The sequence below is a fragment of the Haliotis cracherodii genome, unplaced genomic scaffold, assembly GCF_022045235.1.
Source record: "Haliotis cracherodii isolate W230 unplaced genomic scaffold, xgHalCrac1.p SCAF_5, whole genome shotgun sequence".
In the NCBI taxonomy this organism is placed as follows: domain Eukaryota; kingdom Metazoa; phylum Mollusca; class Gastropoda; order Lepetellida; family Haliotidae; genus Haliotis; species Haliotis cracherodii.
In genome coordinates this window covers 8,976,753-9,003,363 of record NW_027266308.1, presented here as the reverse complement: position 1 = coordinate 9,003,363, position 26,611 = coordinate 8,976,753, and the positions used below count along the sequence as shown (strand labels likewise).

General features: G+C 40.8%; 1 protein-coding gene across 1 annotated transcript in view; it reads left to right on the top strand.

Moving 5' to 3' along the window:
- The window catches only part of LOC139443518 (synaptotagmin-14-like), a 69,368-nt gene that overhangs the window by 7,583 nt on the left and 35,174 nt on the right, over positions 1-26,611 (top strand). The window contains exons 2-3 of the mRNA XM_071224506.1: positions 9,262-9,423; positions 12,250-12,303. Coding sequence (XP_071080607.1) covers positions 9,262-9,423; positions 12,250-12,303 — 216 coding nt within the window. The remainder of the gene's footprint in view (positions 1-9,261; positions 9,424-12,249; positions 12,304-26,611) is intronic.

Genomic DNA, 26,611 nt, shown 5'->3' with positions numbered 1-26,611 from the left:
CCACAAATCAAGGGAGTTAACTGACTTTAAAAGTCCATTGAATTTGAATCTATTTCGGAATTTTTGTTATGATAGCTTACCAACTTTTGCATATTTCGCTTCGATGTGTGTCATACTGTGCGTGCTTCGGTTTCAGAAATGTTCGCTTAAATAGCAAGTATTTTGATTCTTTTTTTGTAAACTGCATTATTTTGCTGTTGAATGGTTTACCTAGAATGTAAATCAGTTCAGATTTTCCGTATCATACAATATTTGTCATTATTTGCAGTGTTTGTTGACTTTGTTCAACTAAACAAATCTCAACTTAGGCCACACTCAAATGTGTCTCTGACGTTTGCTGGCTTGTTAATGTGTCCGAAAATTGATCAAATGAAATCATTTGCAAACTCTATAAAAATGAGATTTTTTTACACACATTAATACCTCCGTGTCAATAATTCTAGATGTAACAATATTATTGTAATAGTCTTAGGGGATCACTATGCATGTGGTGGTGTTTGTTTACCGCAGTTGCCATGATCGTACAAGTTCCATCCAATCAATGATGTTACAATTCAGATTGTTTCTGTTTATAATTAATTTCATTGAAATTTGCTTATTTTTAGAAATTAAGGAAAAATAGAAAAATTTATGATAGAATATGAAAAATGATAAAATCATAAAGAAAATATCAGACTGCATGCCGCTCAACGTGAGGTCAACAATAGCCGTTTTTAACTCACGATGTTTTCTTTTTGAGGTAAATAAACTTCTGAAAGTTTTGATATTTTGCAAACTGAGCATTTATGCATACCATACGTAACTTTAAATATACGCAAAGTCTACTCTTTAAACAGTTATAGTGAGTTTCATTTTGGGGTGTCCTTCGACTAGGTGCCTGTCGAATGGGTTCGACAGTAGCATTGAGAGCTTTAAGAGTTACTAAACCCTTCAAACTACGAGTGGTTATGCACACTGATAAATTTGTGGTATGAGGTCAGAAAATATTTGAATGTAAATATCTTCAATTAAAATTATTTCCATGATTAACATAAAATCAGCTTGGGGATCAAATTCACTTTCATCCTTGATCAATGTCTGAAAAATGTCATACAATAGTTTTGTAACTATTTTCACAATCATTGTCTTGAGATCGACGATGTAAAATAATAGAAAAAAACATGCGTGATCCTAAGGCAAGATGGTTAAGGTTAAACACAGTCAAAAGCTAACAATGTGACATTCCACTGTAAAACGTTTCCGGCAATCTGAAGAACTTAATGGTGTTTCTGTTGTGGGACATGATAGTGAACCTGAAAATTACTCCATCCTCTGCATGAAAGTCAGGATGTTAGAGAAAAACATCCATCTAATGGCTTCAATGCAGTCAATTGTTTAGGTCGTCAAGAGAAAATGTACCATCCATCTAATGGCTTCCATGCAGTCAATTGTTTCGGTCGTCAAGAGAAAATGTACCATCCATCTAATAGCTTCAATGAGTCAATTGTTTAGGTCGTCAAGAGAAAATGTGCCATCCATCTAATGGCTTCAATGCAGTCAATTGTTTCGGTCATCAAGAGAAAATGTACCATCAATCTAATGGCTTCAATGCAGTCAATTGTTTAGGTCGTCAAGAGAAAATGTACCATCCATCTAATGGCTTCAATGCAGTCAATTGTTTCGGTCATCAAGAGTAAATGTACCATCCATCTAATGGCTTCAATGCAGTCAATTGTTTCGGTCATCAAGAGAAAATGTACCATCCATCTAATGGCTTCAATGCAGTCAATTGTTTCGGTCATCAAGAGTAAATGTACCATCCATCTAATGGCTTCAATGCAGTCAATTGTTTCGGTCATCAAGAGAAAATGTACCATCCATCTAATGGCTTCAATGCAGTCAATTGTTTCGGTCGTCAAGAGAAAATGTACCATCCATCTAATGGCTTCAATGCAGTCAATTGTTTCGGTCGTCAAGAGAAAATGTACCATCCATCTAATGGCTTCAATGCAGTCAATTGTTTAGGTCGTCAAGAGAAAATCATCGAATTTTGACTGTTGTGCACAACAATTCCATATAGATGACAAAATAACTAATGGACTGCCAACATCAATGTATGGCGACTGTTTCCATCTTCCCAAAGCGGCTTCTGCAGCCATGGTCACAAGGAAGGATGAAGGAAAGGACAGATATGACACCATTGATTTGGAAGATTGTGTCTAGTGCTGGGACAAGTCGAAATTTACTCCTCTAGCTGGTACAAACCACCCCCCCACCCCCCCCCCCCCCCCCCCCCCCCCACAGACACACACTATTGCCCGACCCAACCTGGGAACTCGCTGTAGGTATCAAGAGATAGGTACAAAATGTCTGATTGGGGGTAGTTCAGCTGTAGCCCTGGAAAAATAAACTTGGATGGATAAATTGAATCATTTGGTCATGCATACACTGAAGTTGACAGAAGTTTTATCCTTATTCAAACCAATAAAAGTCAGAGTGTGTGCCTAGTCAGAAAGTCAGATGATTTTTGTGATCTAACTATATATCATGTGGCTAACCATGGGTCCGGGTAGTCTTGTGGGTACCAGGGTCCTACTCAGTACCCGCCTGACCCGGGTAACCGAGTTACCGATCCGAGCCCTAGTTGTTGCTCATCCTTCAGTGATCATTGGGACAACACAATGTATGAACAAGATGACACAATGTATGAACAAGATGACACAATGTATGAACAAGACGACATGCTTTTTCGTTAAAATATCAAACGGCCCCAGCAGCTTCAGTGGATGGCTGGTTCTACAAACAGTAAGAGCTCTCAGTATCGACGACTGAGTATAGTTCTTGATATTTCTTTGAAATGTTGGGACAAACCACAGACTCCATTAAATCAGGAAAAGACTATGTTCCTGAATTTGAAATTTGAAGACAAAAGAGAACTTATGCTTTAGATTTAAGTAACATTCTCAGACAAAAATCAGTTTCCCAAAATGTCTGGCAATATTTCAAATTTGAAGAACCACCAACAGATTCATTCTCCTATACAAAGACCATCTCGTCAAAATAGTTCAATTGTAGGAACGTTTTGTAGAACGTGGACTTGGTAGCTCCACTCTATTTGGTCTGCCAAGACCCATCATACTGCCACCAACCTGTAGGTCATATAATCACAGGTCACTTGTCTATTGTTTACAGTAACAACCTTCTTCAGTGATTCAAATATGTCAAAAAATATCGTGAAGAGCCTGCTTGTCGGCAAGCCTCATAGTTTTCCCACTTTTATCAACTCGTGTTGATATATTTCATATCAAAAGACACGAGGATAAGATTTTATTTATCATCCAACATCATTGAGATTCTCTATTTGTACCATATGTTCCCATGTTTTTTCAAGTGAATAATTGATTGGCCTGTGCATGTGTTTATGATGAGTGCCACCGATATGCTCACCTTTTCACAAACACATGGTATCATCACTGGACTCTGCGCTTACCAGGGGTATCTTATTACGGAAAGGGTTTTATCCCTTATATGTATAACCACAGCAAACATGGCAGGAATAGAAACTTCAAACTTAATACAATATGAAAAGGAATTCTTGTGCATGAGATCGATGTAAATAAATCTCGCCATTTTCAATTAAAGAATTATGACCATCTAATGTCAGTAGGAATAATTGTCCTGAGTAGAAGTTCATTGATAATGGATGTAAAGGTATGCACACTTAGATTGATCATACATGAACACAATGGCTGACGGAAACATCTGGTGACAACGGCTTGCACATACACTGCAGCTTGATGCCTCTAGCTGACATATTACCTGACAGTGGCCATCTGGTGCCTGTCCCTGGAGATAGCAACAGGCAGTAGTGGGCAGTCCTGCCAGCGGGGCATTCCACCACCCATGGACCTTCTTGGAGACAGTAAGCACTGTTCTTGCACCCATGTCCTGATTGTGTAACCTTGGAGAATTCAGGGTTGTCCACTAACTAATTCTTTGGACTTGTTGCCAGTTTATTCTTTTGCAGAGTCTATGTTATTTGAGAAGTTGTTTTCATTGGGTTTTTGTCCTTGCGTACTAATCAATCATGAATGTTTATGAATGTAGGATTTGTGTTTATCGCTATCTATCTGAAATATGGTGATTAGATTTTTAATATTAATTCACATTTACGTTTTGAAGTGTACATGCCTGTTTGACACAAGGTCGTTTGGTCAAAACAAGGTCATGTGTATTCTGTTCCATTTGTTAAACATGTGTCTTTGTGTAGTTATTTGAATTTCAATGCTGTTTCTGTGAAGTGTTATCTTTTCTGCAACAGGAATAAATTCACCATGGTAACCAGATTAATGATATGATTTAAATCATTGATCTGATTCTCTGGTTGGCTTATTAAAGACTGTCACATGGCAGGAGTACTGCTGAGCGGCGTAAAACAACAAACAAATATTTAAAAAACTGGCTTGAGAAATCAGCTGTAACTGATTTTACTGATATATATATTTGCATATTGGTCTAACAATATGTAAAATGAGTTAAGATGGCGCCGTTCTTGTGACTGAACCAAAGGTTGTTGGTCTGATATTGCTGGTGTGGCTTATTCATCCCCATAAACAGTCAGCATGGTATTTTGATATTGGCCATCTGATGAACCTTTTGTATTGATATGTCCATAAAGGTATATTTTGATATGTTTGTCTGTTATTACTTTTGACATTTTCTATAACCATGTTTTTTTATTAATGTTGTGTCTGTGCTCACATCTGGGTTGACTGAATTGCTCACCAAACCAATATATTCTAGCGCCTCACAGGCAGCATGGGTTGTATACTCCCAAGGTTTGAATCTGATTTTCAATATGGCCGCCATGGAACCATATGTAAATGCTTCTTTATGGTCACTGCTCAGCCATTTCTGATCAAAATGCTCCTAAGTTCTCTAAAAATGCATTTTTGACTTCTTCTTTTTTGTTATTATTATATATTACATTTATATACTGAGGTATCCAGGTACTAGTATCTGCTCCAATGCGTTATATTTGTTCCCAGACCAGTGGATACGTTCACATTCCAGTTATCACTCTCAACTCCCTGGGGAGTATACAAACCAAGCTGCCTAGGCGGCTAGAAGGTTTTTACATCCACCTCACATATCGGGTACCCATTCCCTGCTGGGTGAACAGAGGCACATTTGAACTAAGTCACTTGGCCAGGGTGACACCACAAGTTATGACACTTGTGTTTCGGGTGGATGTACGTATTCGTGTTTCCACCATCTAGTCATCTACCATCGGACGAGTGGGTTCTTTTGAGTGCATAGGGTGAATGTACTGTACACTAGGGGTAGTGACAACACTGTAAGGACCTGTGAACATTGTTGGTCATTTTCGGCTCTTTGAGTCTTTCAACACCGCTGCCAGTGGAACAACGGCCACGACGTCATGAGTCCCCAAACTCCACAGGCTTGTCTGTGTACCAGCCACAAAGCAGCCACTTCCAAAAAATACATTGTTTCATGAACCTACCTGTCATATCATTCATATTGTAAATCTGTCACTTTTGACAGCCAGAAAATATGTATTTCATTTCAGTTGATCATATGTAGTCTTTAGATATAAAATTATGAACTATTTCCCACAATGAAAAAATATAATCTGAGACACGTGCTTAGACAACGGGTCCATTTCAAACATGTCAAAGACAGAGCTCCAGATACGCTGCGTATCTGCGTAAAATACGCATCAGAAATGCAGGAATATGCAGTAAAATAAAATCCAAGCGTATCAAATACGCAACGAACGTTACAGATACGCTACAAAAATAAAACTTGTGCGTATCATCAAAATATTGTGAAGTAACCCTAGTGGGTAACAGAAATTTGAATACCCAGATAGAATTACCCAATGATTTTAAAATGCATGTGTTAAATTAAAAAAAAAAAAAGAAGCTTATCTGGAGCTCTGCAAAGAGCAATATAAAGATGTTTCAAACAAATCGTAAATAATGAAATAAAGTTATAAATAAAAGTTTTAAAATATTTCTGAAAAATGTCAAACTAACATTCAAGTTACTGTTTCCATCGTTTGTGCGATTGTGTAATGTAATGATGTTAAATGCCAAAATATGTGGATGACAATTCTTTGTCACAGGTCGTAACCAAGCACGATATGTCAACAAAGTTTCCATATTTAGGTTGCGATTTACTGCTTAAAACGTTCAGAATAACATGGGGGCGGTTGGGTATCCTAGTGGTTAAAGCGTTTGCTCGTTACGCCGAAGACCCGGGTTCAATTCCTGACATGGGTACAATGTGTGAAGCCCATTTCTGGTGTAATATTGCTAAAAGCAGCGTAAAACCATACTCACTCGCTTAATCAGAATAACATGATTTAATCAGGGACATTTCTCTTAATCTGAAATATATCATTCAAGAGGACTGTGTGCATTGCTGTAATTTTACTGGCTGCCTTAGATCACGTGCTTGAAATTGCAGTAATGTAACATAAGAATCATGACTTGTCAAATCACAATCCTTACATTCGATTACAGCAGAAAAGCTTTTTAGCAACCAATTTCTATCCAATAAAATCACATGTTACAACTACGAAAAAAGCTCCTGGTGAGGTTAGTGTAATATTACATATTAATATTAATATTCAAAGCTTTCCAACAATACCGAACATTGGCTGAATCTTGGCACATGTTAGTCATACAAAGCTTTGAAAATGGAGGTGTTTCCAGGTATTTTCTCATATTACTGAGTGGAAGCCACTATTATCGGTAAATATGTGATGAGAGATAGTATTTAAGATTCTTTTTGTCATCATTTTCTGATTACTTTATGAATGAAATTAAAAAATATATGAAAAATAAGTGGATATTTTGAAATATTCAAATTGTCTAAAATTGCCATACTTTTCACTTCCTTGGGGACAGGTGAAGATCCGGGGTAGAATAGATCTTCAGCAACCCATACTGGCTGTAAAAGGCGACTATGCTTGTCGTAAGAGGTGACTAACGGGATCAGGTGGTCAGGCTCGCTGACTTGGTTGATGCATGTCATTGTTTCCCAATTGCGTGGATCGATGCTCATGATGTCAATGACTGGTTGTTCTAGTCCAGACACGATTATTTACAGACCGCCGTCATATAGCTGGAATATTGTGGAGTGTGGTGTTAAACAACAAACAAACAGACACTTCCTTGGTGCTTAATCTGGATGTTAGCAATGTGGCAGCTTTCCCTGAAGATCAGGGGTTGAATAGGTCTTCAGCAACCCATGCTTGCTGTAAAAGGCAACTATGCTTGTCGTAGGAGGCTACTTACGGGATCGGGTGGTCAGGCTCGCTGACTTGGTTGAATCATTTCATCGATCCCAATTGCGTGGATGGATGTTCATGATATTAATCACTGGTCCAGATTCGATTATTTACAGACCGCCATCATATAGCTGGACTATTGCAGAGTGCGGCGTTAAGCAACAAACCAACCAACCAACTTGCATCAGCAACAAAACATTAATTTGTGAATCACCCTTGACAATTACTCATCCCTTCTGGTTAAGCTGACACATATTGTCCAATGCCCACTCCACACAGTTGTCAAACAAACCACTCCCGATATTTATGATATTGATCATCGTGACATGTTTCTCATAACCTGTGTCATCCGTGAACTTAACAATTATTACTGGCAGTATCTGGTGTCATTGGTTCGAGTATGTTATTGATTGTATTGTTAAATGATTGATGTGAGTGTGTGTGTGCTGTCATCTGCATGTACCGAGTTAGCACAGTGTTGAGGTAAACTGGCAATATATGCCAGGTGTGTTGTGTCTTGTTCTGTCAGTGATATATTGCCCATGTCATTACTGTACTGTGACACCAGATGTGATACGAGTGTTGGCTGAAAACTTCTGAGCCTAATTTTTGGTTGTGAATTCTTAAAGATTAAAGATTTACCATAGACTGCAGGGGTGCTTGTAGGAAGTATATTTTCCCCTTGTCTCTGTATTAAAGATTTACCATAGACTGCAGGGCTGCATGTAGGAACGGGGGTTGAAAATTTATGAAAAATGTTACTTGACCAAGGGCAAGTATGACCAACTTTCTTACTTGCCCTATTTTAATATGTTGCCCAAAATCAAGCCAATAAATTCAGAAAAATATCACATCTACAGAACTGTGAATCAGAGATACAGTGTTCTCTCACTATTGCGCCCCTCAATTTAGTGCTAACTCGGTTATAGCTGGTGGTAATGCATGATTCCGACCAAAATTTATGTAATTTTTAGTAAACTCAAGATTTACACTAACACAATGTCTTTTCCTTATTGCAAAAAGCATGCAACACCAGAAATCACAATCAATATATCCGAAATGAAGTCCTCAATTTAGTCCTGTTGTCATACTATCTGGTTATAAAAACCTGTTCGTTCTATATCTGGACTTATGTTTGTGGAATATTCTATTATTTTATTCGCAATTTCATTCAATATTGTTCAGATTAATTTTGGTGAAATTTTGTGTAAAGGGATCACGGTCAGACTATCACTATTGATCCCTTGAAACAAACTCTAGTTGACAGGGAATGGATGTATATATCATAAATGCTATACTTTAACTCGTTAAAAGTCATATTTGTTGTTGTTTGACTTAAGTTTTTGCGATCAAGAGCGTGTGAGCCTCGACGGTGACTGGTGTATTCAAATAAAATATTTCATCAAAGCTAGGCCTAATGAAGCTTCAAAAGACAGCACTAAAACTACCTCGCATTTCAAATTCCAAGAAATGTAGTCAACTGTCCGTCATTCAATATCTGAGAAGCATGTGCCATATATGGAATTGTCACTACGATTTATCAATGAAACAAGCCTTGTTCTCATTATTGACCTGCCTATCATCGAAGTGTATTAATCCCATTGATTGACTGGTGGAACTGTATGCAGATTAGATTGCCAGTTTGGGACACTAGCAAAATATCTTAACTTGATCAAATGATTACACTTGACCCAGTATATTTTGTGTGCCCTACTTGTCCACGGGCATGCTTGAAAATATATATTACTCACCCGACAACTAAACCTTACTTGCCACAGGCGTCGGGCAATGGTATTTTTTATCCCCTGGAGAAGAATATTTTCCCTTTGTTTCTTTATTGAAGATGTACCATAGTAAAGTTGCAGGGGTCCTTGTCTGAAGTTTATATATATATTTGAAATAATTTAAACCCATGGTGCAGATTTTGTGGTGCTGTATCTAATGCCAGTTGTTTGTGTCCTCAGTTCCCCTCGAGGCTGTTGCCTTCCTCGGAGCAGTCGGGGCCTTTCTGGTCCTCTTAGTCATCTTCTTCCTCTACCTTAACAAGTCCCTGTGCTTCTCCGAATGTGGAGGTTTTCCATGCATCGACAAAATACCAAAGAAAGACAAGACTTTCAATAAACTGGGTGAGTATGTCTATCAGTGTGCCTTTTGCGAAACGACAATTAACTTGACATATAAAATCTCAAATGAGAAAAATATATTTCTATGCCTTGAATTCTGCAAATGGTTGATTCTGAAGTGGCTTTATTCTGTTTCTGGATGGAAATGCCAGACCTGTGTGATGAGCTCTTCATCCAATGTAACACGGCACATATCTGATGTGGAGTTGATCTTACCTTTGTTGAGCACTTAGTGAACTGTAATGCCTCCAATCCATGTCCTGGTATAAGGACGTGGGTTCTCTTTCCCAGTGGCGGCTCTGGTAGCTGAGTCTGGCTTCCCATGATCTCATGACAATATAGGTAATATACCCCTGCCAATGATCTCATGACAATTCAGGTAATATTCCCCTGCCAGAGATCTCATGATAATTCAGGTAATATTCCTCTACCTATGATCTCATGACAATAATGGTAATGTTCCCCTACCACTGATCTCATGACAATTCAGGTTATAATTCCCTGCCAATGATCTCTTGACAATTCAGGTAATATTCCCCTACCAATGATCTCTTGACAATTCAGGTAATATTTCCTGAAAAGGATCTCATGACAATTTCAAAAATATTCCCAACTTATGATATCATGACAATTCAGGTGATATTCCCCGCCCATGTTCTTGTGACTGTGTATAATATTCTGCTTGACCATGTAACAGTATGGTTTATATCCCCTAGCTGTGTCCTGGCAGGGTGATGGATCTGTGTGTTGCTATGATGCATGATGATGTCACGCACATCTTCAGTTTCAGAACATATTTGCAGACATTTGTTGACTTTCCCTAATCATCCATGTGCAACTGTCATGTAATTAATTTTCACTTTGATGTGCATGCCGTGTGCGGAGTTGTATTCTGCAGCGTGCACGCTGCTGTAGCCATGGCGTGGAAGCGTGACAGGAATCTTAATGGCAGCTCAGTATAGAATGCAGGAATGGTTATAGAAATCACTCACCTCTCTATTTATTCAACTTTCATGGATTCAGGGTTGGTGATAACACTGCTACAGAAAGGCTGCTGCTTCAGTTCTACAGTCTTCAGCATCCCATATGCTTGCCGCAAAAGGCAACCATGCTTGTCGTAAGAGACAACTAACCCCCCAAATGTTTGACATTCTCTAAAGATACTTTTAACATTAGAAAAACAAAACTGATTTCTATCCTTGGAACAGGATCAGGTGGTCAGGCTCACTGACTTGGTTGATGCATGTCATCGTGTCCCAATTGCGTGGAACGATGCTCATGATGTCAATCACTGGATTATCTGGTTCAGACTTGATTATTTACAGTCCGCCATCATATAGCAGCGATATTGGTGAGTGTGGCATTACCCTCCGAAAAATTATGAAAATTAACTTTTGTTATTGTTATTTCAACCTCAGCACCAATTGAGAAACAGTACCACATATGAGATCACTCCAAACTCTGTTCCTATGGATGTAGATATATGTGTGTGACATGCATTCCCCACACTGAACATAAACATATAGACATTTCCAAGGTACAGATAAGCTTATTGGGCATAATGCGTTGTCTTCCATCCGTCTGTCTGTCAGCTCTCCCTTTGTCCTCCAAAGCAGATGAAGGGATGATCCAAAGACTTTAAGAAGAGTCTTAGCACAATGATAGGATTCCCTGTTGTTAACAAATATTATTTATTATATTGAAAAATCTTTGAGAATCTTTATCCATCGTCTTAATTGTCAGAAAGCAACATGCTCAGAGAGCTGATATATAGGTAGGATGATTGGAGCTATCATCTTAGCGCTATATGAGATTTCCCTTTGGAATGGAGCCCATGCTCCTGTTCCACAAAGTGATCTTAGCGCTAAGACGATCGTAACTCCCATACTTGAACATGGGCTTACGACAATCACAGCGCTAAGATCGTTTTGTGGAACAGGGCCCTGAGGACTAGTCCAAGCAACCACACACACACATGCTTAATAATATACGTGAAATAATATTGAACACAACGTTAAATTCCTTTTGACCCGTCTCCACGCTTTTTTAGTGTTTTGCTTGTAGTGTTCATTCCGGTAAAATACCGGTAGCAGCATTGACTGTAGGGAAGTGCAGGAGGGCGGTTAGTCATGATGAACAGGGCTTCATTCCACAAAAGCAATCTTAGTGTTAAGACAATCGTAACTCCCATTCTTTATCACTGACATACGACAATCGTAGCGCTAAGATCACTTTGTGGAATGGGGCCCAGGCTGGGTGTACTTGGCAATGTAAACACTTTGTCTCCGACAGCGTCAGTCCTACTCTTGCTGAATTAAAGCCTTCACAGAGCAGCTGGCTTCTTGTTGTATTTACCAAATTTGTATTGATTTGTGTTCAGAGAAAGCCGAGGATGTAACCCAGTGTTATTACAATGAGTTAAATGTCACCGAATCATTGAGGGAGATAATCAGGGAGTTATGAAAGTTTTATATTTGACACTGCCACATCATCAGTGATCCTAGTTACTGTATGAAAGTTTTATATTTGACACTGCCACATCATCAGTGATCCTAGTTACTGTATGAAAGTTTTATATTTGACACTGCCACATCATCAGTGATCCTAGTTACTGTATGAAAGTTTTATATTTGACACTGCCACATCATCGGTGATGCTACTTACTGTATGAAAGATTGATGTTTGACACTGCCACATCATCGGTGATACTAGTTTCTCTATGAAAGCTTGATGTTTGACACTGCCACATAGTGAGTGATGCTAGTTTATGAAGTTTGATGTTTGACACTGCCACACCGTGGGTGACGATGGTGTTGCTACTGCTCCCAGATCACACGGAAATGCCGACAGGACTCGGGCTGACTGACAAGGAGAAGGCACAAGGTGAGAGAGCAAGAGGCCTTCACCTCTCTAGCATGTTCCCAGCCACGGGTGATGGACGGGCTGACTTTGACATGCGTCAACTATTCACTCTCCTCTTCTATATCTCCCTGACTCTTGTCAAACTCCTCACTCCTCATGGAGCTGATGTATTGGTTCAAACAGGACTTTATATCTTACATGCATGTTGGTAGCAGATCTGACTGCATCCGGAGAGCAGTTGCATGACCTTATTTTCAGGATTTATGATCTACTTTACTCTCGTACATGGTCATCTGCTGCATGGTCTGCCCTGTTAACAGTTGTGTTCTTGTAAACATGTTTAGAAACAATGAACAATGTCTGACACTGATGAGTTGTTGAATCTTCCTGTACTCATGTTTGATATATTCTTCATTGGTCTCCAAGTGGGATTTTTTTAAAAGGTTTTATGTATCGTCATGTGTCCGATCATTAGCAGGCACTGAAGTACAGACACTGCAGACTCCCCTGTACTGTTGAGGGGCGGATGGGTAGCCCAGTGGTTAAAGCGTTCGCTCGTCACGCCGAAAGCCTTGGTTCGTTTCCCGACATGGGTACAATGTGTGAAGCCGATTTCTGGTGCTGGAATATTGCTAAAAGCGGCGTAAAACCATACTCACTCACTGTACTGTTGATGTGTGGACGATGTACACACAGACTCCCCTGTACTGAGTGGACGATGTACACACAGACTCCCCTGTACTGTGGGTGTGTGGACGATGTACACACAGACTCCCCTGTACTGTGTGGACAATGTACACACAGACGCCCCTGTGCTGTGTGGAAAATGTACACACAGACGCCCCTGTACTGTGGGTGTGTGGACGATGTACACACAGACTCCCCTGTACTGTGGGTGTGTGGACGATGTACACACAGACTCCCCTGTACTGTGTGGACGATGTACACACAGACGCCCCTGTGCTGTGTGGACAATGTACACACAGACTCCCCTGTACTGTGGACGATGTACACACAAACCCCCCTGTACTGTGGACGATGTACACACAAACCCCCCTGTACTGTGGACGATGTACACACAGACTCCCCTGTACTGTGTGGACGATGTACACACAGACGCCCCTGTACTGTGTGGACGATGTACACACAGACTCCCCTGCACTGTGGACGATGTACACACAAACCCCCCTGTACTGTGGACGATGTACACACAGACTCCCCTGTACTGTGTGGACAATGTACACACAGACGCCCCTGTGCTGTGGACGATGTACACACAGACTCCCCTGTACTGTGGACGATGTACACACAGACTCCCCTGTACTGTGTGGACGATGTACACACAGACCCCCCTGTACTGTGTGGACAATGTACACACAGACTCCCCTGTACTGTGGACGATGTACTCACAGACTCCCCTGTACTGTTGATGTGTGGACGATGTACACACAGACCCCCCTGTACTGTGGACGATGTACAAACAGACCCCCCTGTACTGTGGACGATGTACACACAGACTCCCCTGTACTGTGGACGATGTACACACAGACCCCCTGTACTGTGGACGATGTACACACAGACTCCCCTGTACTGTGGACGATGTACACACAGACTCCCCTGTACTGTGGATGATGTACACACAGACTCCCCTGTACTGTGGGTGTGTGGACGATGTACACACTGACTCCCCTATACTGTGGATGATGTACATGATGTGCATGGATCAAAGAAAACCTGTTATAAATTATGAATCACAACCTGTTTGAATACACACCCAGTATGTCCACATGTATGCAACTGCTTCAAAGTGTACAACAAACTGAGTCTTGTACAGCGTCACATGAAGTACATATTCTTATTGTAACAAGTCTGCCATGGATTGTTGCAATAGAATGTAGTGATTTTCAGTATCAAGTCATTATCCAAGGTAATCCAAGGTAATGAAAGTTGATCATTGAGAGGGAACGTGTAGACATTCCTTATGTTGTAGGCCTGTGAAGATACTGGGTAGAATAGGTCTTCAGCAACCCATGCTTCCCGTAAAAAGCGACTATGCCTGTCGTAAGAGGCGACTATCAGGATCGGGTGGTCAGGCTTGCTGACTTGGTTGATGCATGTCATCGATCCCGGTTGCGTGGATCGATGCTCATGAAATCAATCACTGGATTGTCTGGTCCAGACTCGATTATTTACAGACCGCCGTCATATAGCTGGAATATTTCTGACTGCAGCGTAAAACAACAAACCAACCAACCAACCAACCTTATGTTGTATGCTTCCTGGTAATGGGCTTTGTGACGTATGTTGCAGGGTTTATTAGGAAATATACTCTGGTTTGTGCAATACTCTGTGGAGGTTATAACCGAGGAATTCATACCCTTCAATCACTGGATTGTCTGGTCCAGACTCGATTATTTACAGACCGCCGTCATATAGCTGGAATATTTCTGAGTGCAGCGTAAAACAACAAACCAACCAACCATCCAACCTTATGTTGTATGTTCCCTGGTAATGGGCTTTGTGATGTATGTTGCAGGGTTTATTAGGAAATATACTCTGGTTTGTGCAATACTCTGTGGAGGTTATAACCGAGGAATTCATACCCTTCAGTATTATCTCGTAATCTCATGATATGCATCTGCCCTTAGAAGGTGCTTCTGGGTGTGGATGGTATGACTGTGAGTTGGTAAAGGTGAAGCATGCGAACTATTCTACCCAAACCCAATACATTAAACATTAAGTATTTGTGATATTATTTGTGCAAATAGTTTAAATAATACATATAATTAATTGTCTTTATCAAGCACAGTTCGTGAAAGTTACATGTACAAACTCCCTGTGGGGATTCTAGGTTAGAATTGGTCTCAGGCAACTTATGCTGGTCGTAAAAGGCGACCAAATTAATCGGATGGTCAGATTTGCTGACTTGGTTGATAGCGTGTCATTGTTTACATTATCAATCACCCGGTTGTCTGAATCAGACCTGATTATTTACAGGCCGAGGTCATACAGCTGGAAACCTGTGAATATACCGGGTTAGGATAGGTGTTATGCTTGTCACAAGAGGCGACTAACGGGATCGGGTGGTCAGGCTCGCTGACTTGGTTGATGCATGCATCTAATTCCAATTGTGTAAATCGATGCTCGTAATGTCAATCACTGGATTGTGTGGTCCAGACTGGATTATTTGCAGACCGCTCTCATATAGCTGAAATATTGCTGAGTGTAGTGTTAAACAACAAACAAACATACAGCTGGAATATTGCTGAGTGTAGTGTTAAACAAATAACAAAAAAAAAAAAATAGAGCTGGAATATTGCTGAGTGGGCATTAAACAACAAACAAAACATGTAAAGTTAGATTAATAAATTACAATTTCACAAGCGTTTTGGGAGAAGCAATGTCTCGGAAGTATTTAGTGTGTGGTATAATGCTGAAGTATTTGTGGTCTTCCAGCCTCCAGCAGACAATGACAGGCCAGATCCCTTGGGGAGAATAAAACTCTACCCAGTTGTCCGCTCGTCAGTGTTCAATATCTGAGTGCACCAAGACTTCTCTGTAGCCTCTTACACAGCAGTTAACTTGAGTGGAATGTGTGGTTCCTTGCCTCCCTGCTTCAGGTGACCATAGTTCCACATCTTATATGGAAGAGGAAGATGTGTGCAGTATTTCAGGGGATGTCACACTGGTTAGGTGGCATGGTCGAGGATGCTGTAGGGAACCGTATACAGCTTGTACTGGATAGATGTTCCTAGCCTTGCTGTAGTCCAAAGTTCAAACTTGTTTCGTTTTTAGACTCTCAATATTAATTATTGCTTTAGTTCACAGTGAAGTCATCAGCTGAAATTATATATGATACTTAATTGTATGAAAATGCATCTCAAGATAAATGAATACAAATGATGAATTATTTTGTTTTTCTTGTTGCCCACGTGGGCCCTTTTCTCAACCACATGCTTATGGCAGATGTCGGAAACTTCGTACCTGATATAACTCCTATATATCCCTGGAGAATTTTCCTGACATATGATTGGTTGACATTGAAGGTCAAGGTCACTTGGTCTGAACTTGGCTTGTATCCACAGTAACATGAGTATTTGTGGTTCAATGATCGAAACATGGTGTTTGGATTGTTTTCTAGGGTAGCTAGGGGCTCATTTGGAAAAGATTATTGATGACCTCTGATGAAGGTCAAGGTCACCAAAAACCTTATTGTCATAACATGGAATACCACATTCACCGTTTTAAGCATCCTTCTCCAATAGATCCCCCAGACAGACTTTTTCACCAACAATCTACAATTAATTTTTGTAAGCACCCAATACAGCTACCAAGTCTGAAATTCTGGCAATCCATATGTTTTGCATGTATATACATATGTTGCACATAATACATTTTTTTTTGACGTACACCATTTAGTCACGTTATCACAGTGTATTTGTGTTCATTACTGCAGTCATAATTTTTAATTTTTCGGTGAATTCACGTGGTAAACTATTGGCAGGTGACACAAACTCACTGACTACTGAGGGGCGGTCGGGTAGCCCAGTGGTTAAAGCGTTCGCTCGTCACGCCGAAGACCCGGGTTCGATTCCCGACATGGGTACAATGTGTGAAGCCCATTTCTGGTGTCCCCCACCGTGATATTGCTGGAATATTGCTAAAAGCGGCGTAAAACCATACTCACTCACTCACTCACTCACTGCTGTCGTGTAGCTGGAAGTTGCTGAGTGCTACGTTTAACAACAAATAAACAAAATGTTACAAAATCAACATTTAGATAAAGTGAGTCATGTCGTAGGCATTCCTCCTTCACAAACAGACTGCTTCACCATGGTTAACATCATACTATATTAATATATTTTCAGGTGTTTCACACTTAATTGAACAAAATGCACCCCCCAAATTGTGACATGTTTTTGGAAACTCAGAATGAGGTATCCGGTGCCGGATCCTTGGACACCCAGATTGAGGTATCCGGTGAGGTATCCGGTGCCGGATACCCGGATTCCAGGTGACATGCTTTCCGGTGAGGCGTCCATGCCGGATACCACGGATCTGGTATCCGGCAAGGTATCTGCCACCGGATACCCGGACGCGTTTTGGGTAAGTGTCCGGTGGTATCCGAAAGGTATCCGGATACCGGAAACTGCATTTTTTTTGCTGTGACTATGAACACCTGATCATCCAATTCACAACCAATTACACAGTACAACAGCTTCAAAGCAATATGAAAGCAGGAAAAATATTATTCTTTTACAACAGTCTCTATGCCCCAAAAAAAGAAAATATGTGATATTGAAATAAAATTATTTTAGCATTTAGTTTCAGAACTCTCTGACTGTTATTGATTTGTTTACTGGAATATAAAAAGGTACGCTGTTGCCAGACAATTTGTGTGCTGTCCTAGTCATGCATAACTGACATATTATTCAGGATATTTGGTGCCATGTAGCGACCCCAAAAATGACTACATTGATTAAGTTGACCATCTCCAAGGGCAGCTTATTTTTCCTTAGTTTTAAAATGGCGCCAGAAGAGGATATGAGTTTTGCTTCTCTGAACATTCAATTATATCTGTGCCAGTGTGTAGAAAGTGGAGGATGCCTTGTGACTAGAACGGTTGACTTTCATTTGGCGCCAGATCCTGTGAAGGATCAGTGTGTTTTGTACCAATTGAACATGTTGTAGAAGACATGGTTATCTGTAAAATGAATCCAAAACATGACAGCACTGTTACTCTAACACTAATAAAACAAATAATAATAAGGTTATGAATAATTCTTTGGAATAAATGTGTAATCACCTAATGTTTTATAGATTCTTTATGAACTGTAAAATCTTATTTCCCATCCCTTTGGACTTAGAAACCGATTTAGCATCAGACGAAAGTGATGAATACAACCCACTATGAGAAGGTTACCAGCTTTGCTGAATGTGATGAATGTGTACCCACAATGCTGAATGTGATGAATATTGTACCCACAGTGCTGAATGTGATGAATGCTGTACCCACAATGCTGAATGTGATGAATATTGTACCCACAATGCTGAATGTGGTGAATATAGTACCCACAATGCTGAATGTGGTGAATATAGTACCCACAATGCTGAATGTGGTGAATATAGTACCCACAATGCTGAATGTGGTGAATATTGTACCCACAATGCTGAATGTGGTGAATATTGTACCCACAATGCTGAATGTGGTGAATATAGTATCCACAATGCTGAATGTGATGAATATTGTACCCACAATGCTGAATGTGGTGAATATAGTACTCACAATGCTGAATGTGATGAATATTGTACCCACAATGCTGAATGTGATGAATGCTGTACCCACAATGCTGAATATGGTGAATATAGTACCCACAATGCTGAATGTGGTGAATATAGTACCCACAATGCTGAATGTGATGAATATTGTACCCACAATGCTGAATGTGATGAATATTGTACCCACAATGCTGAATGTGATGAATATTGTACCCACAATGCTGAATGTGGTGAATATTGTACCCACAATGCTGAATGTGATGAATATTGTACCCACAATGCTGAATGTGGTGAATATTGTACCCACAATGCTGAATGTGATGAATACAATACCCACAATGCTGAATGTGATGAATGATGTACCCACAATGCTGAATGTGGTGAATATTGTACCCACAATGCTGAATGTGATGAATATAGTACCCACAATGCTGAATGTGGTGAATATTGTACCCACAATGCTGAATGTGATGAATATTGTACCCACAATGCTGAATGTGGTGAATATTGTACCCACAATGCTGAATGTGATGAATATTGTACCCACAATGCTGAATGTGGTGAATATAGTACCCACAATGCTGAATGTGATGAATATTGTATCCACAATGCTGAATGTGGTGAATATTGTACCCACAATGCTGAATGTGATGAATATTGTACCCACAATGCTGAATGTGATGAATATTGTACCCACAATGCTGAATGTGGTGAATATTGTACCCACAATGCTGAATGTGATGAATATTGTACCCACAATGCTGAATGTGGTGAATATTGTACCCACAATGCTGAATGTGGTGAATATAGTACCCACAATGCTGAATGTGATGAATATTGTACCCACAATGCTGAATGTGATGAATATTGTACCCACAATGCTGAATGTGGTGAATATTGTACCCACAATGCTGAATGTGATGAATATTGTACCCACAATGCTGAATGTGGTGAATATAGTACCCACAATGCTGAATGTGGTGAATATAGTACCCACAATGCTGAATGTGGTGAATATAGTACCCACAATGCTGAATGTGGTGAATATTGTACCCACAATGCTGAATGTGGTGAATATAGTACCCACAATGCTGAATGTGATGAATATTGTACCCACAATGCTGAATGTGGTGAATATAGTACCCACAATGCTGAATGTGATGAATATTATACCCACGATGCTGAATGTGATGAATGCTGTACCCACAATGCTGAATGTGATGAATATTGTACCCACACTGCTGAATGTGATGAATGCTGTACCCACAATGCTGAATGTGATGAATGCTGTACCCACACTGCTGAATGTGATGAATATTGTACCCACAATGCTGAATGTGGTGAATATAGTACCCACAATGCTGAATGTGGTGAATGCTGTACCCACAATGCTGAATGTGATGAATATTGTACCCACAATGCTGAATGTGGTGAATATAGTACCCACAATGCTGAATGTGATGAATGCTGTACCCACACTGTTGAATGTGATGAATATTGTACCCACACTGCTGAATGTGATGAATATTGTACCCACAATGCTGAATGTGGTGAATATTGTACCCACAATGCTGAATGTGATGAATGCTGTACCCACACTGCTGAATGTGATGAATATTGTACCCACACTGCTGAATGTGATGAATACAATACCCACAATGCTGAATGTGATGAATGCTGTACCCACAATGCTGAATGTGATGAATGCTGTACCCACAATGCTGAATGTGATGAATGCTGTACCCACAATGCTGAATGTGATGAATATTGTACCCACACTGCTGAATGTGATGAATACAATACCCACAATGCTGAATGTGATGAATGCTGTACCCACACTGCCGAATGTGATGAATGCTGTACCCACAATGCTGAATGTGGTGAATGCTGTACCCACAATGCTGAATGTGATGAATGCTGTACCCACACTGCTGAATGTGATGAATGCTGTACCCACAATGCTGAATGTGATGAATACTGTCCTGTATTACATACAGCTGTGCTATGTGAATGATAATTATTCATCCTGTCAGTTGGGGCACAAGGGCACAGGGGGTTCAGGCATCCATTGTTCCGCAATATGTTGTGCAGAGCGTCCACTCGGAGTTTGATCAACAACTGCGTCATACCAAAAGACGTTAAAAGATGGTACTTGTTGTTACCCTGCCTGGCGCTCGGCATTAAGGGGCTAAAACAAGGACTGGTCGGCTCGGAGTCAGTATACTGTCTCTGAGTGGGGTATTCATGTTACATCTGCACTGGTATCTCAGCGAGCACTATAAATCAGCATCAATCCGTATTAGTACAAGCAGCCACACACACCTGCATGCACGTCACTATATAAATGCATTAATCTAGGACGCGACGTTAAACCCAATTTCACCCCACCTCCAATATTAAGCTGACTACACCATGATATCAATTAAATACTGTGTACGCTGTGTTAAACCCTGGGTCTGTCAACTGCTGGTCTGTGTGAAAGTTGCATATTTAACTCAGCGTCAGAAGAACACAAGGGTACTGCTGTCCTGGTAGGCCGTCTCAAACAAAGCTGTTGATATCAATTATTGATAAGAATTAGCTGCTTCTAGCAGCATGTATGGATTGACTTCAGAGTAGCAGTGTAAGAGTCTAATTGCTATCGCCTTACAATGAGTAATGTGTGAGCAATAGATCTTTAAGTCGAGTGCCCAGTCCTCCTTGCATCACCCGCTGAACACAGCTATGGAAACGGTGTACCTACGAGATCATCGCTGTTGGCAAAGAATTGCAGAAGTTCTGCCGTCCTTTTGCCATTTTAAGCTGCTGAAGCATTTCACAAGGCATGACAGAGGTCATGTGTAAATATTGATAAATCAATAATATTGCTGTCTTAAGGAGGTCAAGGAGTTGGGAGCTTTCTGTGTTTTTTAGCCTACTTAAACGGTGCCTTTAGTCACATACCTAAACACCTCTGCCTAAAACCAACTGATTTGTTGAGAATATGTATTCTTGAGATAGTGAAGTTAGTCCTTGGATATACAGTCGAACCTCATTATCTTGAACACAGAGGACCATGATATCTGATATATCCGATATATAAGAGTCATAGACATCCAGGCAGATCAAGTAACAGTATTATAGATCAATAGCAATATGATTTCCAACACATCAAATTACGTACACAACATGACAAAATTCTATTGTAGTCAAAATTTGGAACGAGTCCAAGTTTCAAAACAGCATTTTGTATTTATATCTCGAACTTGAGGTAAGAATTTATATGCACTGGTGTAGAGAGGTGGTTGGGACTCGTGAAAAGGTTTCGCGATATTGGGACATTTGAGATAAGTGTTTTGACTGAATTACAATTCTGAGATTTTATCTTATATATTAGAAGCAGTTTTGGAGATGACATTTCCAACTAACTGAATTGCAGTCATGTAGCTGGAATATTACAGAATGTGGTGTTATACAACAAACAAACAAACTAATTGAATTAAGGATGGCCATATTTGCTTGTATCATTGATTTATTTGCTGCCACAACTCACTGATGAGAATTCTAGTGTGTCGCAATTCACCTGCTGTGAGCAGTGTGTGGATGGGATTACCTCCCTTGGCCAATCAATATCGCCCAGTGTTTACAGGTCGTTTAGCAGACCATGCGATAGCTTAAGTCTAGTTTGTGTAGCTGGTTTGTGATATGGAGAGGTGGAATGCAAGGATGCAGGGTCTTTTTTATACAATGCTGCATTGCCAGTGGTGTCACACCTAAGACAACGAAGGATCACAGTTTTTCTGATGGACGCATGCTGGACAAGGATAAACCTTTCTGTCAAAGTTTTCCTTTGGAGATGATAAGAGTGCATCCATGTAATGGACCTCTTGGTATGTGGTGTTGATGTGAGAGGATTACGCGTTATGTTTCTTGCTGGGTGTTCCACTCTGGAGTTCTGCCATTGATTCATGGTTTGTATTGAGGGAGAAATTTTACATTCAAGTCTTCAGGGATTACCATATATTGCCTGTGTGTGCTGCAACCATTGCCAACGAAGTAGCTTCTTGTGAATGGCACTGCCTGCCACTCAGGAATAGCGGAAGTATTTATACGAGATGTTTCTCGTGTAGGATGTAGTACTGGAGGAGGGTTATAGCTGTGGTGTCGATGTTCGGTAATAAACTCTCGGGATTTGACTTCTCGACAAAAAGTTTGCTGGCCCTGTGCTGTGGGTTCAGTCAGAAGTCCCCCACCGAGCCCAAGTCCCAACGAGCCAGCGGATATGACAGCAGTTGTGACGAAACTGACTGTATCACTCATGGGCTAAAGAAATCTACCTCCGGCCTGAGTGACCACTCGGCTAAAGGGTCAGACGAGAGGAAGAAGAAAGCAGCGGCCAAACGGAGGAAGAAAGATGAGAACACAGACTCCGTTGTAGTCAATGGTTTGTATTGTATTGCAATTTGGGCAGGTGATGGACCTATCGGAGCATGACTGTCTCATTCCATATCTGTTACTCTGGGTTACTCTGCTATTTAGGAAGCATGGTAATAAATACCATACCCTCAACCATAGCATGCTCTTCCTTCAGGATATATGTATTTAATCTGTTTTTTCACAAATGGCCTTGTGACAACGCACACAGCATACAGCTCTGGTATATGGTGCCTGTATTTTCTGTTCAACCCCTCCACATCAGTTGGTTTCCATGCTGTCTAGGAAATGACACCTTATATCATTTCACTTGTACAAGCTGTAGATTTGTGGAAATGTCAAAGTAGTATGTTCCTCGAATGTCCAAGTAACGGTGAAATTAAATACTCTAAGCTCGAGGCATTGATTTGGAGCTGAAAATAAAAATACTTATTGTCTGCTTTTAACTGTGATGACGTTAAGATCTGACTCATTGACTCCGTCATCAAAACCTGGTATTGATTTTAATTATTTTTTGTGTGTTAATTTTAATTTTTGAGAAAACTATGCTGTTTCATTTGCTAAACATTTATGTCTACCCAACCATACATCATACACTTGAAACACTTGACCAGCTCAGTGGTGTAGTGGATAGAGTGTCAAGTGTTCGATCCCTGGCCACATCGTACAAAAAGGTTTTAAGAGATGGCACTTGTTGTTTCCCTGCCTGCTGCACATCATTATGGGGATAAAACAGGGACTGGTTGACTTGCAGTCAGTATAATGTGTGTAAGTGAAAGTGCTGTACAACCAGCAGTAGTATGGACGAGGACAAGATGTGACGCGACCCCCTGTTCCATCTCATCTCACCGTAAACACTCCTTGTATACCCCAAACAACTCATTAATATGTCTACATTCACTGGCCAACTTGTTCCATCCCATATATCACTGAGTTTCATTATTACTCCCCGCCATGAAGTGGAAGGGGGGTATTTGAATGGGTCCTGTATGTCTGTCATACCAAACTTGGCACATAGATAGGTCAGTGGTGAACTGGGTCATTTTGATTAATTTGGGATTTTTCGAAAAAACTTTGACTAAGTTGAAAATGGCGGTAGTGCTCCTTTCCGGAGCAGATCTTGAAAACTGTACAATATTTTTTCACCAATTTTGGCACATAGATAGGTCTAGTGGTAAACTGGTGCCTTTTGACATTTTGGGATTATTTAAAACTTTATATTTTGAGTTTCCATGGCAATGACTTTGACTAAGACTGAATATGGCCGTACTGCTCGTTTCCAGAGCAGATCTTGAAAAACAGAATTCTGACCTGATTTTAAACATGACATGTATCATTATGAAATTTAATATATACTATGTGAATGAATTGGCAACAAAACTGAAACAGGCCTAGATTGTCAACGGATGTCAGCCAGCAGTTTTGCCAATTTGTCAGTTAACCCGTGGCTGGTTAAAGGCGTTTGTTCTGCTGTCGAATCAAGGGCAGGGAACCTGCAGCACTTCAAAGACTTGGATCTTTTTTGTGACAGACTACTGAAAAGAGACATGCTCGTTTGAGCTTTGCACTTTTAACATGATGTGAACTGTCTTCGCTGAGACAACTTGACTGACGAAGCTAAGGAGCTCCTTTTTATGAGGCCCCCCTTTTCAAATCAGTGTGATTTTATTTTAATTTACTATTTCTTCAAATATCAAAATGAAATTAAAAAAAAGTTTATAAATGTTATTCTTAAGAACCACAGTTCACGGGGCTTAACCTTTGTGTGAATGTAATGGCTACAATATGCCATCAAAGTCAAGTTTCTTCAAGGCATCAATATTTTATATCAAAAACGATGTTGCAAAAGTACTTTTTTTCTCTTTCCTCCAAAATCTTTTGCACTGATTTTCTCTTGAAGTAATAAAACTGTTTATACCAAAATATAGATAAAGTGTTGTAAAATGATTTCTTCATAAATCATGGTGAGCTACAGAGCCTTGTGGTTCGATATCTATTAATTACCGAAAGTGAAGTTGATGCATCTGATCTGCTAATTCAATGAGATATGGTCTGTGTATTAGTTTCGAACACACCACGCCTTGGAACTAGTGTTACAGAATACATCTTAAACTAAATCTGTTATGATGCTCGAGACTTGAAGGAGGCGGTGTCTATGACGAGGCCCTGATGGCTTCCACATTGTTATTTCTGCACTGCTTCATATGCATCAATAATATATGTTTGTTTTGATTAGATCCAATGTGAGGTGGGATTATACCTTGTGTTTGAGATGATTTATTCAGTAGCTAATGAGCTACATGTCCTGTGTCATGGCCGGTCTGTCCTGTGTCATGACATGTCTGTCTGTCCTGTGTCATGACATGTCTGTCTGTCCTGTGTCATGACATGTCTGTCCTGTGTCATGACCTGTCTGTCCTGTGTCATGGCCTGTCTGTCTGTCCTGTGTCATGACCTGTCTGTCTGCCCTGTGTCATGGCCTGTATGTCCTGTGTCATGGCCTGTCTGTCCTGTGTCATGACCTGTCTGTCCTGTGTCATGGCCTGTCTGTCTGTCCTGTGTCATGACCTGTCTGTCCTGTGTCATGACCTGTCTGTCCTGTCATGACCTGTATGTCCTGTGTCATGACCTGTCTGTCCTGTGTCATGACCTGTCTGTCCTGTGTCATGACCTGTCTGTCCTGTGTCATGACCTGTCTGTCCTGTGTCATGGCCTGTCTGTCCTGTCATAACCTGTATGTCCTGTGTCATGGCCTGTCTGTCCTGTGTCATGACCTATATATCCTGTGTCATGACCTGTATGTCCTGTGTCATGGCCTGTCTGTCTTGTGTCATGGCCTGTCTGTCTGTCCTGTGTCATGACCTGTCTGTATGTCCTGTGTCATGGCCTGTCTGTCCTGTGTCATGGCCTGTCTGTTCTGTCATGACCTGTATGTCCTGTGTCATGGCCTGTCTGTCCTGTGTCATGGCCTGTCTGTCCTGTGTCATGACCTGTCTGTCCTGTGTCATGGTCTGTCTGAACTGTGTCATGGCCTGTCTGTCCTGTGTGATGGCCTGTCTGTCCTGTGTCATGGTCTGTATGTCCTGTGTCATGGCCTGTCTGTCCTGTGTCATGGCCTGTATGGCCTGTGTGATGGTCTGTCTGTCCTGTGTCATGGCCTGTATGGCCTGTGTCATGGTCTGTCTGTCCTGTGTCATGACCTGTCTGTCTGTCCTGTGTCATGGCCTGTCTGTCCTGTGTCATGACCTGTCTGAACTGTATCATGGCCTGTCTGTCCTGTGTCATGGCCTGTCTGTCCTGTGTCATGGCCTGTCTGTCCTGTGTCCTGACCTGTCTGTCCTGTGTCCTGACCTGTCTGTCCTGTGTCCTGACCTGTCTGTCCTGTGTCATAGTCTGTCTGTCTGTCCTGTGTCATGGCCTGTCTGTCTGTCCTGTGTCATAGTCTGTCTGTCTGTCCTGTGTCATGGCCTGTCTGTCCTGTGTCATGACCTGTCTGTCCTGTGTCATGGTCTGTCTGTCCTGTGTCATGACCTGTCTGTCTGTCTGTCCTGTGTCATGGCCTGTCTGAACTGTATCATGGCCTGTCTGTCCTGTGTCATGGCCTGTCTGTCCTGTATCATGGTCTGTATGTCCTGTG